At 46.4% G+C, this 17,408-nt stretch overlaps 1 protein-coding gene across 12 annotated transcripts in view; it reads left to right on the plus strand.

Annotated features, from left to right (window-relative positions):
* Rimbp2 (RIMS binding protein 2) overlaps window positions 1–10,282 on the plus strand; it is a 192,566-nt gene extending 182,284 nt beyond the window's left edge. For 4 of the 12 annotated variants that reach the window (XM_075978038.1, XM_075978031.1, XM_075978040.1 and 1 more), the window contains 2 exons: window positions 7,396–7,530; window positions 9,599–10,282. In XM_075978038.1, coding sequence (XP_075834153.1) covers window positions 7,396–7,530; window positions 9,599–9,787 — 324 coding nt within the window. In that variant the 3' untranslated portion in view covers window positions 9,788–10,282. Of the gene's footprint in view, window positions 1–7,395; window positions 7,531–8,000 lie in introns of all 12 variants that reach the window. The other 8 variants (XM_075978032.1, XM_075978034.1, XM_075978033.1 and 5 more) reach the window with 6 other exon arrangements.
* Window positions 10,283–17,408: the final 7,126 nt, after the last annotated feature.

A 17,408-nucleotide genomic window follows, 5' to 3' on the forward strand; every position in this document is an offset into this window, starting at 1 on the left:
GTTACATATACTCACACAAGCACATAAATGGACACAAATGGAAAAAAAAACAAATCTTTTTTTCAAAAAAGAAAGCTGCTCTCCTAAATATCTCATCCATACCATATATGCTAAATTTGACTGGTATGGATGATTGCATAGACTGCAGCTCTTGGGTCTGCTCTTTCCATCTCTATTTTTATAATATGTTTATAATATATTCAGGGTTTTATAATATATTCAGTGAGCCTTGGCTCTATAGCAGACCCTCATTCCTCTGTTTAGAGAAAGTCTATGCCATATTTAGTTTAGGCTCAGGGGAAACCGTCATGTCTGACTGGGAATACTTCCTGTCATCTAACAAGAGAGTCAGAAATTTATTTTTATTCCCTTTTTATGGGCCTTTAAATTATTAAGAATTTATGGATCTTACTGCTATTCTCTACCCTTGAGCCACAATCCCAGGCTTTAGTTTACTTTTTCAGTTTGAAAATGTAAGAGACCCAGGGAGACACCCTGTGTCATTCAGGCTGGCTTCCTGAGTGGCTGGGTCCCAGACCTGCACCTGTAGGCCTGGCTGCACAGAATCCCTCTTGGGATGTGTGTGGTCTCCATGAACTACTGTCATGAATGCATCTCTGTAGTCATCAGCTGATTCTCGAGTGCTCCAGATGATGACTGTTTAGTCTCTGATGTTAACAGCTGTCACCTCCGTTTGCTGTCTTACTGTCATAACAGTGCTGGGAAACATGTCTGGGTAGCTGGCCTGTGGCTTGCTGCAGACTTCAGTAGCAGATGTGTCTGCACAGGGTAGACTTCCTTCTTCCTGATTTAGCTTACTAAATTCTTTTTATCATTAACCCATTGACTGTGGAATATGTACGCACATAGATGAAAATGCATGTAAGCACATACACATATACACATATACTGAACGGGCTTGTTTTCCTAATTTTTTTCTTAGCACACTTATTACTGTATGAGATGGTTACTAATTTTTGTATTTTAATTTGCATTCTGCCATTCTTCTAGTGGTCCTTATCAACTGTAGGCAGTTTCCTGTTGGAGTCCTGGGGTCTCACACATAGGATCATGACCTCTGCAAACAGAGACAGATACTCTGACCTCTTCCTCTCGAATCCGCTTCTCTTGTCTCATTGCTCTAAGACTTTCAACGCCATATGGAATGGAGAAATGAACACCCTTGCCTTGTTCCTGGCTTTAATAAAAATGCTTTCAAGTTTTTCCCACTTAATATAATGCTGGCTGTAGGTTTGTCATGTATAGGTTTTATTATTATGTTGAGACATTTGTCTTTTATTTTGGGTGACTTCAGGACTTAACATGTAGGATATTATATATTGTCAAAAGCTTTTTCTCCATCTTTTGAGATAACCATGTGATTTTTTTCCTTGATGATATCTACTTAATGTAACTTATGTTTGTTGATTTACATATATTGAAGTCTCTGCATCTCTAGAACAAACCCAACTTGGTCATGGTCAATGATCTTTATTAGCCCATTGGTTACAGAATATATATGTGCATATATGTGTGTGTGCGTACATATATACATGCATATATATACTAAATGGGCTTGTCTTTTCTGATTTCCTTCTTCATACACTCATTAGCATATAAGAAGGGTCTTGGATTTGGTTTGCAGATATTTTGAGAATTTTAGCATTTGTATTCATCAGAAAAACTGGTCTGCAATTTTCTTTTGCATTGCATATTTTTCTGCTTTTGGTATCTCAGTCATACTAGCTTTGTTAAAAGACCTTGGTAATGTTCCTTTTCTATTTTATGGAGTAATTTGAGAAATGTTGGTCTTACTCTCCTTTGAACGTCTGATAAAATTCACCAGGAATCCACGTGGGCCTGGACTTTTATGTGGAAGACTTTAATCACTGCTTCAGTCTCACTGACTCTTATGGATCTAATTAAATGTTATCTCATTTTGGTTTACTTTGGTGGGTCACTATGCATCTAGAAATTCATCCATTTCAGTTTTTCAGTTTATTGGAATATATGTTTTTCAAGGTAATACACAATGATCTTCTGAAGCTTGTCAGTATCTGTTGTGATGGTTCCCTTTTCATCTCCAGGTTGGGTCTTTCCTTGCTTTCTGTTGGTTAGTTTGGCTAAAGGTTTGTCAATCTTGTTTCATTCTTCAAAGAACCAACTTTCATTGATTCTTTGTATCTTTTTCCATTTCATTAATTGCTACTCTGATCTAATTATTTCTTTCCATTTGCTGATTTGGCATGCTCCTTTTCTGGAGTTTTCAGGTGTCTTGTTAAGATATTTACTCAAAATCTTCAATTTCTTGACATAGGCATAAATGTAGCTATAAACTGCCTTGCTAGGACTGCCTTCACTATATCCCAGAGCTGTTGGTATGTTATGTTTTCACCTGACTCTAGGGGTGTTTTTATTTCCATTTTGATTCCTCTTTCATCATTCAATTGTGTTGTCTAATCTCCAGGAGTTTGTATATGCTCTAGGGTTTCTCTTGCTGTTGACCTGCATGGTCTTATTCCACAGTGACCAGAGAGGATATACAAGGAATATTTTAGTTTTCCTGTATTAAGTTTTGCATTGTGTAATATATGATCTCTTTTATACAAAGTTCCATGGTCTTCTAAGTACAATATGCATTCTACAGTGGTTGAGTGGAATGTTCTATAGATGTCAATCAAATCCATTTGATCTATGGGGTCATTTAATTCAGATCGTTTTCCTTCAGAATGCCCGATTGCCCACTATTATTGTGCTGGGGTTACTGTGTGACACTTAACAGCACTTGTTTATGAACTTGGATGCTCCTGTGTTCAGGCATGTGTGAATGGCAATGTCCTCATGAGGGATTGCTCCCCTTAATATGAAGTCCCCTTTACTATCTTAACTAGTTTGGTTTCACATCTATTTTGTCAGATGTTAGAACAACAGCTTTGTTTCCTCGTTTCCATTTGCTTGGACCACCCTTTCTGGCCTAAGGCAGTCTTGGCCTTTTTTGGTGAGGTGCATTTGTTTTTTGAGGCTTCATGTGTTAATACAATCTACTAGTCCAAGTCTTTTGAATGGACTCTAACGGTCTCATTTCTTCAGGGTTATTATTGAAAGTTGTCTTTTTATTCCTACTACTTTGTTGGTTTTGTAGTGCTTGGTTTTTCCTTCCTTTATTGCAGTGTGGTTTGCTCTTCTTTTTAGAGTCTTGTGGCGGATTTGGTTTTCTCTTCGGTCTGAAGGATTCCTTCAAATATTATCTGTAGGGTTGGCTTAATGGTTACAAATTCCTTCAGTCTCTTTACTGGGGAAAGTTTCAACTCTATGACAGATCCTACTGCTGTGTATGAGTCCAGTTTGCTGGGCTGTCTTTCAGAATCGGAAGTGCATTTTCTACACCATCCTAATTCTAAAGCGTCAGTTGCCAAGTCTGCTATTACTCTGATGGGCCTGCTGTTATTTGTGACTTAGCGTTTCTCTTGAATATCTTTTTTGTTGTGTGTATTTAGTATTTTGATTAAAGCATGACGAAGGGAGGTTCTTTGGTCTATGTCATCTGGATGGGCCTCTCTCCCTAGCTCTGGAGAACTGTTAGTCTTGAATATGTTTTCTGTGCCTGTAGAACCAGATTCTTTTCCTCCTGTGCCTATAATCCAAAGGTTTGGTTTTTTTTGAGTGTTGTTTATGTCTTAGAACTCCCACTTGGAATAGATGGTGTCGGGATTTTATCACTGCCCTTGCTGGATCATTCCGTTCCTTCACCTTGTCCTCAGGCTCGGGCATTCGGTTCTTTCCTTCATCTATGATATCATTGAGACTTTCCATGGACTTGGTTTTTCTCTTTTTTTCATTTCTGGTACATCAAACTAGGTTTTCCTCAGCATCTCTCTTTGTTGAATCCTTTTTCACACTGTCTATCGTCTTTATTTCCTCTAGCTGTTTGGGTTTTGAACATCCTTATGATCATGATACTGAGTTCTGTGTCTGGAATTTCATTTAACTCACTCCCATTAGATGCCGCTGCTACAGGATTGGTAATTTTTGGAGGGGTCCTGTGTCTTCATTTTTCAGGTTTATGACACTGTGATGGGATTTATGTATCTTATTTTTGCTGCTTGGTTCTTTAAAATTTGCTATTTTCATTCAGTTGCTATATTTTTAACATACAAGATTGGTACAGTTGTGTAGTTCATAAAATAACACCTTGGTCCAGGAGCTCTGAGCGCTTGGGTAGGCTCTGCATTATCCCCTGGGTGGCATGTTAACTGCTGACTATTGCCATCCAGTTTTTAGACTCTCCAGTTAACGGGGGCCCTTGAGACGTCAACAACAGTTGGAAGACAACCAAGGACAGTATGGCGTGCACATGGACTCATTTAATGAGATTGGGAGTGGGAGGGCAGTATTGTGGGAAGGAAAAGAATTAAGTTGACTTTGAAAAGAATAAATCAGATGGATAAGGTGGCGAGAGGGAGAAGCTGGCATGCTGTTAGGGCTCACAGATCTAGAGCGTCAGATCTCAGAAGTAAAAACAAGAGAAGAAATGTAGGAAGGGGAGAGTATGAGCTATGTCTGAGCAATATAGTTAAAAATAGTAAACTTGGGGGCTGGAGAGATGGCTCAGTGGTTAAGAGCACTGCCTGCTCTTCCGAAGGTCCTGAGTTCAATTCCCAGCAACCACACGGTGGCTCACAACTATCTGTAATGGGCTCTGGTGCCCTCTTCTGGCCTGCAGGCATACACACAGATGGCATATTGTATACATAATAAATATTTAAAAAATAGTAAACTTGGGTAGGGGGGATGTAAAACAAACACTTTAGATATGAGCAGTACACAAACAAAAGCAAAGTTATGTATTTATGTATGTGAGCTTAGAAGTTATATAATAGAAAATAACAGAGCATTTACAGTTTGACTTGGCTGGCATAGCTGTGCTGAGTTGAAAGGGGGAAATTCTCAAATCCCTATGGCCCTAGAAGGCTTCTGTTGCCATGTGCAGGAGGGACCAATGGGAGCCACTGATCTCTGCAGCTTCAGTCTTCTGGTTAAGGAATGGGAGGCTCTAAGTCCTTTCTTGGTAGTTGTCTTGGACTCCTGGACCCAGGCAGGCCTCTTCTGTCCCTGTAGGTGGTGTGTATTCAGGGAGCAGCTTTCTCCTTGCAGGTTGTGCCTCTGTCTCCAGGGCAGCTTGATTGGCAGGCCCGCTGGTGTAAAAAGGGCTTCCTGCTGAGCCCTGCTTCCCTGCAGGGATCTCCCTGGCTTAACAAGCTCCTTGGCAGACCTTGTCTCTTCCTAGAGAGCACACTGAGCACTCGCTCTTTTCTTTTGTCGGATTTTGGTGGTTAAGACTTCCAGCCTAGCAGCTTACCCAGAAATCCTTGAAAAAATTTTTTACAGCACCGGGTTCAATTCGCCATGCCACGGATGTGTCGGAACGGGGTTTTCATCTCAAGTCTGAATATGCCGTGGCATGCATATGTCCTCTTTTGTTGATCCATTTATCCAGAGGTAGACATGTTAGTTGCACTTGGCTTTTGACTGGTGCAGACAATGGAGGCATAAACACTCGTATGTGTGGCTCTCTGAGACCTGGATCTGTCTCCAGTTTTTGAGGTGCACACTGTGAGGTCACATGGTAGCATTGTAGTTTCTGGAGGACCCACAGCGCTATGCTGCACAGCAGCTACACAGGAGCTCCACCACTGCATTCCCATCAGTGCTACGGGAGGGTCCATATCTTCACCAGTATCTGTCTTCTGGTTTGAGGAGCTGCCGGGAAGTTCTTGACCGTATTCATCCTGATGGTGTAAGATTCACATATTTATTCTTTACTTTTTATATTGGCAGGGATGGGGTGGGTGGTAGGTGCCATGTGGAGGTGTGATGCTCCAAGTTGATGGAGTTCTCTCCTTCCACCCCGTGGGTCCAGGGATTGAACCCTGGTTGTCAGGCTGATGGCAGGCACCTTACCTGCTGACCCACCCTTTAGTGTAATCTGTGTTTGCCCTGTGACCCGTAGTGTTGTGATCTTCCCAAATCTTTTTTGGCCTTTATCTATTCATCTGAAGAAATGCCTATTTTTAAACATCTTTTGTTTGGCTGTTTCTTTACATACTGTGGTTTTAGCTTCTAGCAGAAAGACCATTTATAACTATATAACTCTCCCTTGGGTCCACCATTACACTTTTGGTTGTGCATTGTGAGGCTTGCACGTTCTGTTTGATGAGGACAGAAGGCTAATTTGTGTCCCAGACCATCAATGAAGAAACGTAACCGCATGTTGTCAGGACCAGCCAGGATTGTTGCTTTGTTTTGGAGCCAGGACTATGCTGTTTTGCTCATGTTGGTCTCAAGCAGTCCTCCTGCGACATCAGCCTCCTAAGTAGCTGGGATTATAGGCGTGAGGCGCAGTCCCAGGCAAGTTTGAACTTGGTTTGAGTATTTGCAGGCAGGGTGGTGTTGGAAGTCCTGAGGATGGAGCGGTGTGGCTGCTGAGGGAGCTGCATTCGTGGGCTCCACCTTAACCCGGTATTTGTGCAGATGTGTGAACACAGCTGCAGGAGTTTCTGCTACCCTGAAGCAGAGGTCTACGGGCGTGAACACTCATCTTTGCCTTGTTGGGTCAAGATTTACAGTAATGACACATTCTTATATAAGAAGGAAAACCACAGGTTTTTTTGACATGAGCTGGTCTGACCTTCTTTGCTCTTTTGGATCTTTGGCTCCCATATTCTCCAAGGAATAGCAGTGGCTGGGGTCACTGCTGTCACAAGCTGCTGTCTTTACACCCTCATCGTTCTGATTTTGATATAGGATCTTGTCAAGTTGCCAAGGCTGGCCTTGAACTCCCTCAAGTCTCCCAGACTGGCTCAATGGAATGCAGACACCAGGCAAGTGCTTCACCACTGAGCTGCACTCCAGCCCTAGAGGACGTTGGGCTTGAGAATTAAGGAGTGGCTCCAAGAAGAGTTGAATCTTTAGAATCTACTCCTCAGTCCTAAACAAGAGCTGCACTTGACAGGCCAGAACAAAACTTGTGGAGGACTGGAGTTCCCACTTCCCAGGATGCTGAGCAAGAGGGTTGTGAGTTCAAGGCTGACCTGGGCAACTGAGATCTTATTTCAAAGTAAGCCAGAAGAGAGCTGGGGATGTGGCTCAGCTCAGCAGCAGGGCACTTACTTGGCTCTTGTAAGGCCCTGGATTCCTACCTCATGCATGGCTGGGCTTCTTGTCATGATTCGGACTCTGTAGGGAATGTTTACCCAACATACCTTCAAGCCCTGCCACTTCCAGCCAGAATCAACTGGTCACATCTGTCCTCTTAAGTAGGGTGTCCTTGTGGGAGAAATAGGTTCTGGAAAAAGAAATGGCTTCCTTGACCCTTTCTCCACCCTTTGTTTACAGGGAGAGCTGAATGGGCAGAAAGGCCTTGTGCCCTCCAATTTCTTGGAAGAAGTGCCTGACGATGTGGAGGTCCACCTTTCTGATGCTCCATCCCACTACTCCCACGACCCACCCATGCGTTCCAAGGCCAAAAGGGTAAGCCAGCCCCCTTAGCCTGCCTGCCTGCCTGCCTCTTCCCCTCTCTGCGGTCTGGCGCAATCTTTGCATTGCTGCTTCATGACTTGGGTCCCACCAGCATCTGCCCTGATTTTTTTCCCCTCTGTTCTTCTTTGGGCATTGTGCCCACAAAATGCTTAGCTCCAACTTGTATGTTGGTGTCCCACAGAAGGGCCCTTTGGTTTCAGTCAGTCCGCCTGACTCCAAGACCTTCCTTGGCCTCTACAATAGGTGCACAGTTCAGCTGACAGAGAGTGAGGTTTGGGGACCCAAATGCCACTGGCCACCCCCCTAGGGCTTAGATGGCAGGGCTTCTGCAGCGTAGCACGCCTGCCTGAGACTGCATTCTCTTGAGTGTCTCATCTTCACGTTTCGCCATCACTGCGAGTTCTTATCTGTTGTATTTTACGTATATGTTTTTATCTCTTCGCTCATCTGCTTGGACATAGAAGAAGAGTGTTCATTTCACACCCTAATCAGGCATGTAGCCTTCACGTAAGTGAGCAACCGAAGACACCTTAGAGAGATACCGACTTAAGCTACCCTAAGCGGACAGCGTGGTAGTCTTAAGACTTCAATGTGGGCTTAAAGAAAGAGAGAGAGAAAAGAAATATGTCTCAAAAAAACCCCATTGGACCTAAAGTATTATAGGCTATCTCACCTGGTCTCAGTTGCCCAGCAACTGGATTCATAGTGAAACGAATCATCTTGAACAATCATTTTTAAATATGTCCATTGAGAATACGGGAAAGGCCAACCTTGGGAACATATTTCTTACAGCCGTTTGTTTACACAGAGTGCGCCAGCGTGTACTCAAAAGGAAAGCTGCCTATTGCATTGTTAGCCACCCTCGGGAAAAGCACAACCCGATCCACGTGTTTACTGTGAGCGAGTTTGACTCACACTAACAGCCAAGACAAAACTTTAATCCCAGATCAAGCCCTGAGGGGCAGCCTTGGCTCTGGGCATGCCAAAGCTGGCCGGAACACCCAGCTGCAGCACCTTGGCCTTAGGAGCAGGTGTTCCCTCTCCTCAAAGCACAATTGTTCAGAGCTCATGGAGGTGAGAGAGAGGTGCTGGCCTACCAATGCAATACTGTCTCCCGACGTGGCAGCTCCCGTGACTGCACTAGCTGGTCCCGTGGTATCTTCAGGTGTGCTTTGGGGTGCACCCTAGGTGTTATCCATTAGAGTTAGACCTTGATTTTAAATCCAAGCAAGCTTGGGGCCCCCTTGCTTTGTATGGTGTATACACCCACCGAGTAGCCAGCTCTCATTTGCCAAGTTTTGCCCTGGGGAGTTTTGAGAACCAGAGGCCTGGCAATTACTGGCCATGCTCAGTAGGTGTGTGCCTAGCTGCAGAATGAAGTTAAATTGGCACTCTATGTCCCTTAATCAAATTCCATCCCTTCGAAACACTGTTGGTTGGCTTTTTTCCCCACCTAATAGTCTTTTTCAAAGCCCACCATGTGCTGGGAAAAACATACCTCTCTTTGGAAACCGTGAGAAGAAGGGCCTCTGAGCTTCCTTAGATTGCAATTAAGGTTCATTTCAGTTTTTTTTCTTTCAAACAGTGTGCCATTCCCAAAGTTTCTGTAGGATTCTAACTGACCCAAGGGCTCACTCCACCATGGCAGGGTCTTATCTACCCACCTAGTTCATGATCCATCCAAATTCCCATTGAGAGCTTTTGCTTTACAATGATTGATGGGTTCTCGGCCACCTTGCCTATCCATCTGATTGACAATAACTTCCCCTGCTTTTAGTCTGAATTTTCAGAGTAAATTATGACCTGGCTTTCTTTGCCAAAGCGATGGCCACCCTGTCTCCCAAGACACAGACAGCGAAAGCCCATCGAGGCCAGCCTCTCTCTCAGAGGGGGCTTGGGAGCGGGCGTGTGCTTCTCATGGCATACTTTAAAAATTGAAAGAAGAAACGAACCACCCACCCTTTCCCCTGGCTGGCGGGAGATGGGGCAGTACGCGTTACCGAGTGAATTGTTGTTGGCGCTGACACACCCAATAAAACTGTCGCAATGTACCTACTAGGTTCCTCCCGAGGGTTCAGGGACAGCAAGGAGAGCTCCATCCCCCACAGCCCATCTCCATTCGGGGTCACCTACGTCATCTATGGGTTCTGGTAGTCCTGGGAGAGGCAGGGAAATGTCCTCGAAAAAGAAAAAAGGGCTGCTCTCCAGAGGCAAGAAACTGCTGAAAAGGCTGGGTGCGGTGAAGTGACCCGTGAGCCTCCGGACAATTCCAAATCCATGTCACTTGCTTTAATTCCAAACTAGGGCTTTCATGACTCCCAAAACCCAACCTTGACCTTCCCCCCGCCCCCCCCCCCCAGCAGTAGAGAGATGCACACTTACACTACCATCCACGTAATACCATTGGAGAGATCAGGGAGGGGCTGCATTGTGGGCCCCTCCTTCTCCACTCCCAAGGTTCTATCCCAGGTCTGGGGCGGGAGGTGGGAGGGACAGCTGGCTGAGCAGCAGGGGAGGGAGGGCTCTCTGCAGCGCCCCCTACCTGCAGTTCCAGCCGGCACACACTTGACATCAGCCCTTACAGGATTTCCGACCTCCCCCACGTCTCAAGATGCTTGCCTCGTTATGCATTACTGTCATTTCCACTCTGGTCTTGAAATTCCTAGTTTAATTCGCCTTGATGTTCTGCCTTATAACTGCACAGTGGTTTGTACTGTCGAATAAAAACACCGTGTATACTTGGCATGTGTTGTGCGTTCCTGGGCTTCATCTTCACTCACACAGTGGCTTCACATCCCAGTGGCTCGGGCCCTACACTTTCAGATGCCTGCCTTGGTCTTTTCAAAGCAAGCCAGCCACACACAGATGTTTACTTATCCCACCACACAAAAGGAGAGGGAGCGACCGGCAGCATGCACGTCCTCTAGCTAGCCAGGGCGCTGATAATCTTTGCTCTCCGTGTCCCATCCTGTGGCTTTAGGTTTCTGTTACTTTCATTATTTGTTGAAATGCCTTGCCCCGAACCACCGCCAACAGCACACACAGCAGAGTCACTACATGCTTCCTTAGCCAGACCAGACAGAGCCCAAATTGTGATCTCTCAGACACAGCCCCACCCACACCCATCTTTATCGTTAGTTAGCCTCCAACAGCAGACCTCCCGGAAGGCTGGCAGGTGTGACGGTCACTACTTTGTAATTCCTGTCCACTGTAAACTGTTTTTACTCTTTCTACACACTTTTCAGACTGCCTTTCTTTTGTAATTTCTGGAAGGTTTATATATGAATGACAAAGTTTCCCCCATTGTGTCTTCAGAAACTCTATTGTAAATTGTAATATAACTGTATGTGGTAGATGGATTAAAAGGCCGTTCGTTCCTCGGTGTGTGCAGTGCTGTGTGGATGTGTGCATGTGGATGGTTAGGGTGACATATTTTCTAGAAATAAACTTTGTTATTTTGTACAATCCTGTGCATTCTGCATCTTTATTTTAAATACTCTTCTCTTGGCAGGGAAGGAAACAGAATTCCCTTCTGCTCTGTGTCCATAAAGAACTCCAAGGGCTTGGATTTGCTGGGACTAACTAAAAATATGACCTTGAAACATGTTCTAGGAGTCGTTTACATGGCATTCCTGGTGGCAATCTTCAGGGAAAACAGACAGCAGTAGCTAGTCTACATGTTACTAGAGACATGCATACAGAGACCACAGGAATCTGTTGAACTGGGGATTCAAGCCAAACCTCTTAGCAGCAGCACCCCCCCCCCCCCCCCGCTCCCACCTTTTCTAGGAACGTCAATAAAGAACCGCTCGGCTTCAACACAGTGAAATGCAGCCTGACTTACCACGCGGCTCTGTAGAGGTTTCCCTCGTAGGCTCGGTCTGTTGGCCTCATTTTTCCTGGGATGAGGTGAGATGGAAGGGCATGGTAGAGAAAGGATGCCCTCCTCGGTGTGGGCAGAAAGCGCAGGGAACCAGGGGACAGACCCTTCCCACAAAGCCATGTTCCCACAGGCCTACTTTCCTCAGCCAGGCCCTGGCTCCTAAGAGCCTGTTCAGCTATGACCAAACTCATCAATAGATTAACCGACTGATGAAACCGTCACCCTCTCCCATGCAGCCACTTCCCAAGAGCCCCTCAGATGGCAGCCAAGCCCTGAGCACATGCGACAGTTTTAGGTTCACTCCTCAACAAGAATTGTTCAGAGGAGGAGAGAAAACCAGGCTGTTTATGGCAAGATGAAAATAACAGTTCAAATCCAGCACTTCGAATCTGACCGCACATTATGTAGCTACAGCCAGCGCTGCGGTGCCATTATTCATGCAGAATCATACTTTACCTACTGCATTTAAACAAAATTCTCAAAATGGGGGAAAACAGCCAAGATCCCTAGGATAAGGTTTGCTGTGCTGGTGACTTTTCTCGCTGCTCTCGGGCTTCTTCTGGCCACAACCCGGGGCACATCCACTGTGTGGCCCTGGTCACACCGCACTACACCCAGTGGGGCTGCAGACAGACAATGCTGTCCCTCATCCTCAGCCCACGGGATGGTTCTGCCAGGCTCAGGGTGGCTCTCTCCTCCCAACACCATCCCCGACAGGTCCATAAGTGTTTCCATGGAGAGTCTGAATCCCTTCAAGTGCACAAGGAGGAGGAACCATCAAACTTGATCAAACTTACATCCCCCCACCACCAATAAACAAGAGACAAATCAAAGGTGATAATTAGCTACATTTAACTTTGTCTCACAACCTCTTGCTTGAAAGTAAATCTGAGTTTCTCATGGTAAAGGCTCCTCCCTGCCTAGAAGGGAGGGGCTTCCACCACCTCACTAGGCTCCTCTGGGGAGATGTCATAGACAGAAATGCCTTTTAAATGACTTTAAGCTTCATCAAAAATGATCAATAATGAGTTCATAAAATACAGACAGCAGGCACAATCCCACACCACTGGCTGAAGGAACACAGAATGTAATATAGGTCCTTCTAGCTCAGAGTCGCTCAGACAAGGACGGAGTCTGCTCCTGCATGGCCAAGCTGCTGACTCGACATGACTGGACCTGACATGTGCGCATGCCCTGTAAATAAATTGTTTCCAGGACTCCAGCTTAGGAAAGAAGAGTGAGCAGGGATGGATAAGATACTTCCCATGACATGGTCAGAGTGCTCACTTTCCCAGGCATGGTCCTGTCCTGAGGGGTAGCGCCCACTGGAGGGTCACAATCCATGTCAGCTCAGGGACATCATCTGTGCCTTTCCTCCTCCCCCTTTCCTGCAGGCTCAGCCCATTTACAATAGCTGCTGTCTAGTTCCAGCCTGCTTACTCACCAACACACCACAGTCCTGTCCCCCAGACCACCTGGGAATACACAGCTCAGTCAAGGGTGACGCAGCCCTCCCTTGCTCAGAGGCCGCCTCCTGCATCCCTTGCGGGCTCAGTAGCCAAAATGCTGCAGTTCATTTTTCCACCTTTCAAAGCAGGGCTGCTGCCTAGACACAAAGGGATGATCTTATCTTCCTACCAGTGTTTCCGGGCCTCCTGAATTCCCCACTGCCAAGTTCTTTGTGGAGGTGAAATCCCCTGGGTGTCTACTGTCACCCCCGCCTGTGTTCCGTGTCCCCATGGTTACGGATGCAAAGCCTTATCTTATATCCTGGGACTTGAGAGCCCCTCCTTTTCAGATAGCGTGCTCTGCCTGTAACTTTTCAACCCGAGGATGAACTGAGAGGCCCAGACAAGCAGGCAGCAGCTGCCCTCTGGGGAAGACAGGAGTCCAGTGCCTCTTGCTTGTCTGGGATTCTCTATGAGCTCTGAATGTACCTGATCCTGGAAGCGGGCCACAATAATTTGTTCCTTGTGGTAGGGAGAGGACCAAAAAGGCCAGAGTCCCTGGGTACCCCTCCTTTGTGCTCAGGTCTGGGCCTCCCAGGAAGTCCTCCCACTGATTGCTGAATTTATATCAGATTTGGGTAACAGGTTCTATCTGCCTCAAGGGCCTGGCAGTCTCTGGTGACTCTGTTCCCTTGGTGGCAGTTCCCTCAGCAAAAAGGTACCAACCTTGGCCACAGATGTAGCAGCCACTCTGCCTCTGGTCAGAGCTCTGTGTCTGTTTCTATCAATATCTGTCTTCATCATACCCATGACTTCTGGGTACAGCATGGAGTGAGGGGAGCAGATGGGCTGCCTGAAGGAATGACCAACAAGGAGCGCTAGGCTAGAGGAAAGGGACTGGACCCCTGGAGACATTTCCCCTCTGTACCCATCCCTGCAGGGTTAGCAGGAAAAGGAAGGGTATGTTGGGGTCCCCTGTATATACCAGGTGAGAAGAATCTAGTTGTCCCACAGAAGACAGAGCAGACCAAGCCAGGACACGGTGCTGTCTGTGACAAGAGCCTTACAGAGCCTTAGCTTGTGAAAGTTGAAAAGGAAAGGGTGGGAGATGGGAGAGAGTAGTGAGATAATTAAGGCCCACTCCCTAGGAGAGAGTCCTCGCCTGGTATTATAGGTTAACTACTCCCTCTTCCCTAAACAGGCATAATTCTTTTTTTTTAAATTTATTTATTTATTAAGGATTTCTGCCTCCTCCCCACCACCACCTCCCATTTCCCTCCCCCTCCCCCGATCAAGTCCCCCTCCCTCATCTGCTCGAAGAGCAATCAGGGTTCCCTGATCTGTGGGAAGTCCAAGGACCACCCACCTCTATCCAGGTCTAGTAAGGTGAGCATCCAAACTGCCTAGGCTCCCACAAAGCCAGTACGTGCAGTAGGATAAAAAACCCACTGCCATTGTTCTTGAGTTCTCAGTAGTCCTCATTGTCCGTTATGTTCAGCTAGTCCGGATTTATCTCATGCTTTTTCAGACCCAGGCCAGCTGGTCTTTAAATGGAAAAATGGATGAAGAAAGTATGGAATATATACATATTAGAGTATTACTCAGCAGTAAAAAAACAAGGACTTCTTGAATTTTGCATACAAATGGATAGAAATAGAAAACACTATCCTGAGTGAGGTAAGCCAGACCCAAAAAGAGGAACATGGGATGTACTCACTCATATTTGGTTTCTAGCCATAAATAAAGGACATCGAGCTTATAATTCATGTTCCTAGAGAAGCTAAATAAGAAGGTGAATCCAAGACAAACACATAGGCATCCTCCTGAACAGGCATAATTCTTAACTGCATTCTAAATCCTACCCTTGTAACTATAGATGAGTGTAGCTCTCACCTCTCAAAGTTTTTTTTTTAAAAGCAGACAGAAACTATTATAGAAAGTCACAACTGATCAAAATGCAGAGAACAAATGACCATGGGGTACCCGACCCCCAGTTGATAACATCTACAACACAACCCCTCACCTGAGCTCAGGAAACATCAAGGAAGAGGGAACAGAAAGACTTCAAGAGCGGAAGGAGCAGGACATCTGCCGTGAGACAGTGTCTTCTGTATATGACAGGGAAGCTGTCGCCTAAATGAGACCTGCACAATGACACCTCCAGGTGACATGCTAGTGTGGGTGGGGGAAGCTCACAAGCCACCACCCCCTAGATGAAGAGCTACAAGCAATCAAATGGCTGACTGCTCAGAAAGAGAGATTAGTCTTCTCCAGGAACAGTCCAATCCCAATTATCCAGTCCCAAGGGATCAGCCCTAAACATGTGCAGTTATAAAGAACCCTTCCCCACTGGGCATCAAGAGCTAGGTAACAATTCAAACAAGATGCCAATACACCAGGGCATACTGTCTGGCCAGAGTCATCACATCATGGGAAGCTGGTGTGCAGCTGAGGCAGGATCGTGGGTCAGTGCGACTGATCTGTTGAGGGTGAGGATATGCTGACTGGAACAGTGTGAAGCTGCATCCCTGGGGGCTTGTTTCTGTGGGCTGGTTGTGATGTGTCATGATGAGGTTCCAACCACCACCCTTCCTGACCCCAGGATACACATTGTTTGAGGGGTTGCTACACCTACTGCGGAGATGGCAGATGGTTGGCTGGGGCTGAGACTCCAATGAAGCAATTCTGACGAGCCATCACCAGGCTGGCGAGAGCTGCCTCTGAGTGACCCATGCATCTGTTAAGTGACCCCAGCATACACGCTGGTTCACCGAGGACCCAGATGGAATGGCTTCCTTGGTCCATTAGTAGCCTTTTGGAAATGGACAGGTGTTCTGTGTACTGCCCCAGGACGAGACATGCCACCAATCCCTACTTAAGATCATACAAAAAGTCAAGGATTTGTTTTTTTCTGGGCTAGCTTCAGACTCATGGCAATCTTCATAGCCTCAGCTTCTCCAGGGATGCTGCCATTTAAGACATAATTCCTCACATCTGATTACAAGAAAAAAGGAAAAAAAACTGACTACAAAAGAAAACAATGGGCCGGCCCATGGTGGTGCATGACTTTAATCTTGACAGGCAGAGGCAGGTGGATCTCTGAGTTTGGAGTCAGCCTGGTTGGTCTACAAGAGCTAGTTCCAGGACAGCTAGGGCTGTTAAACAGAGAAACCTTTCTCGAAAAAAACCAAAACAAAGCAAGCAAGAAAAACAAACAAACCCAATGGAATCTCAGAAATTGGAATTTGTCTACGAGTCTCATGATGGAGGACAGAAAAGGATAGGACCCAGGTACCAAGAGGGGGAGCTTGTGCCCTGGAGAGATATTTCATGAAGTTCTGACAACTGGTCAGATTACCTTGCAGGAAGAATGAAGCCCAGGCAATGGTGTGCTGACCACACCCCCTTAGCTATGCAAACCTCCTGCCCTAATTTGAATATAAACCTTATTTCCAGATGCTGAGAATGGCTTTGGGTCACTGGCTCTCCCTTTCCTTTCCTAGGTGGCCACGCTGAGTAATTCTCCCTTTTGTGGTTTTCACTGTAACATGCAGTTTCTTTGGCCTCTGGGGGATAGGACTGAGCCTAGTCTGTCAGGGTTGGTAAGATCTTCAGAAGGGCAGGATCTTCTGCTAACTTGAAGAACCACTCTGGGTGAGGCCCCTGGAGCAGGGCCCTACCGCTGCAAGGCAGGGTGGTCCTGTCTGGGTGACTGTGCTACCCTGGGTGTTGGGGTCCTCAGGGAAACTTCCAGGTTGGCTTTCCCACCCTACTGAAGGGGTATTCTGTTACGGGAGGTCCTCCCACTCCTCCAGCCTATCGCCGCTGAGATACCAGCCCATTGGGGCGTGGTCTCTCTCCCTTTAAAAAAGCGGCCACTTCCCTCTCCTCTCTCTCTTCACTTCCTGCTCCGCCGGCGACTAGACTCCCTTCCTGGTTGCGCAGGGGGCTGACGGTGATCTGTAAGTTTGTTCCCCTTTAAATAAATACCACCCTATTAATCATAATTCCAAACCGGTGTGGCATTGTTTATGACTTACGCCTTCAGTTGGCACCCAACGTTTGGTTTTAGAACCTCTCCTTTCCCCGCTCAGCTGCCGGCGGCGAGTTTGGCTTGGCGGGAGCCCTCCCTTCCTCAGCCTCCGCCGGCAGCCTTGGCCTCCCCACGTGGATTTAAACTCCACAGGCCCGCTTAGTCTCTGCCGCGTGGTTTGCTCTTTTCTGAGCCATTTTTAAATCTCCCTTGCAAGCACAGCTCTTAAGTGGCGCGAACCAGAGCACGCAGTTGCTGAAAGCTGCAACCCCTCAGGGTGACTCTGTCACGTGGAGGCATAAGCGGCTTCCAGTTTGCTCTTCTCTACCCCTGGATTCTGGGTTTCTGGTTCCGTCTCTGGAATTGATTTAATTACATTTACTTTGTTGAGCAACTTACATTTTCCAGTTTTTAACAAATACTAGGCGGACTCTGAAACAGGACCCTGTTTTCGTCGCGACTTGGCAACAGCGCCACCTGCTGGATAATAGGTAATATGGCAGTT

This window comes from Microtus pennsylvanicus, chromosome 1, assembly GCF_037038515.1.
Source record: "Microtus pennsylvanicus isolate mMicPen1 chromosome 1, mMicPen1.hap1, whole genome shotgun sequence".
NCBI lineage: Eukaryota > Metazoa > Chordata > Mammalia > Rodentia > Cricetidae > Microtus > Microtus pennsylvanicus.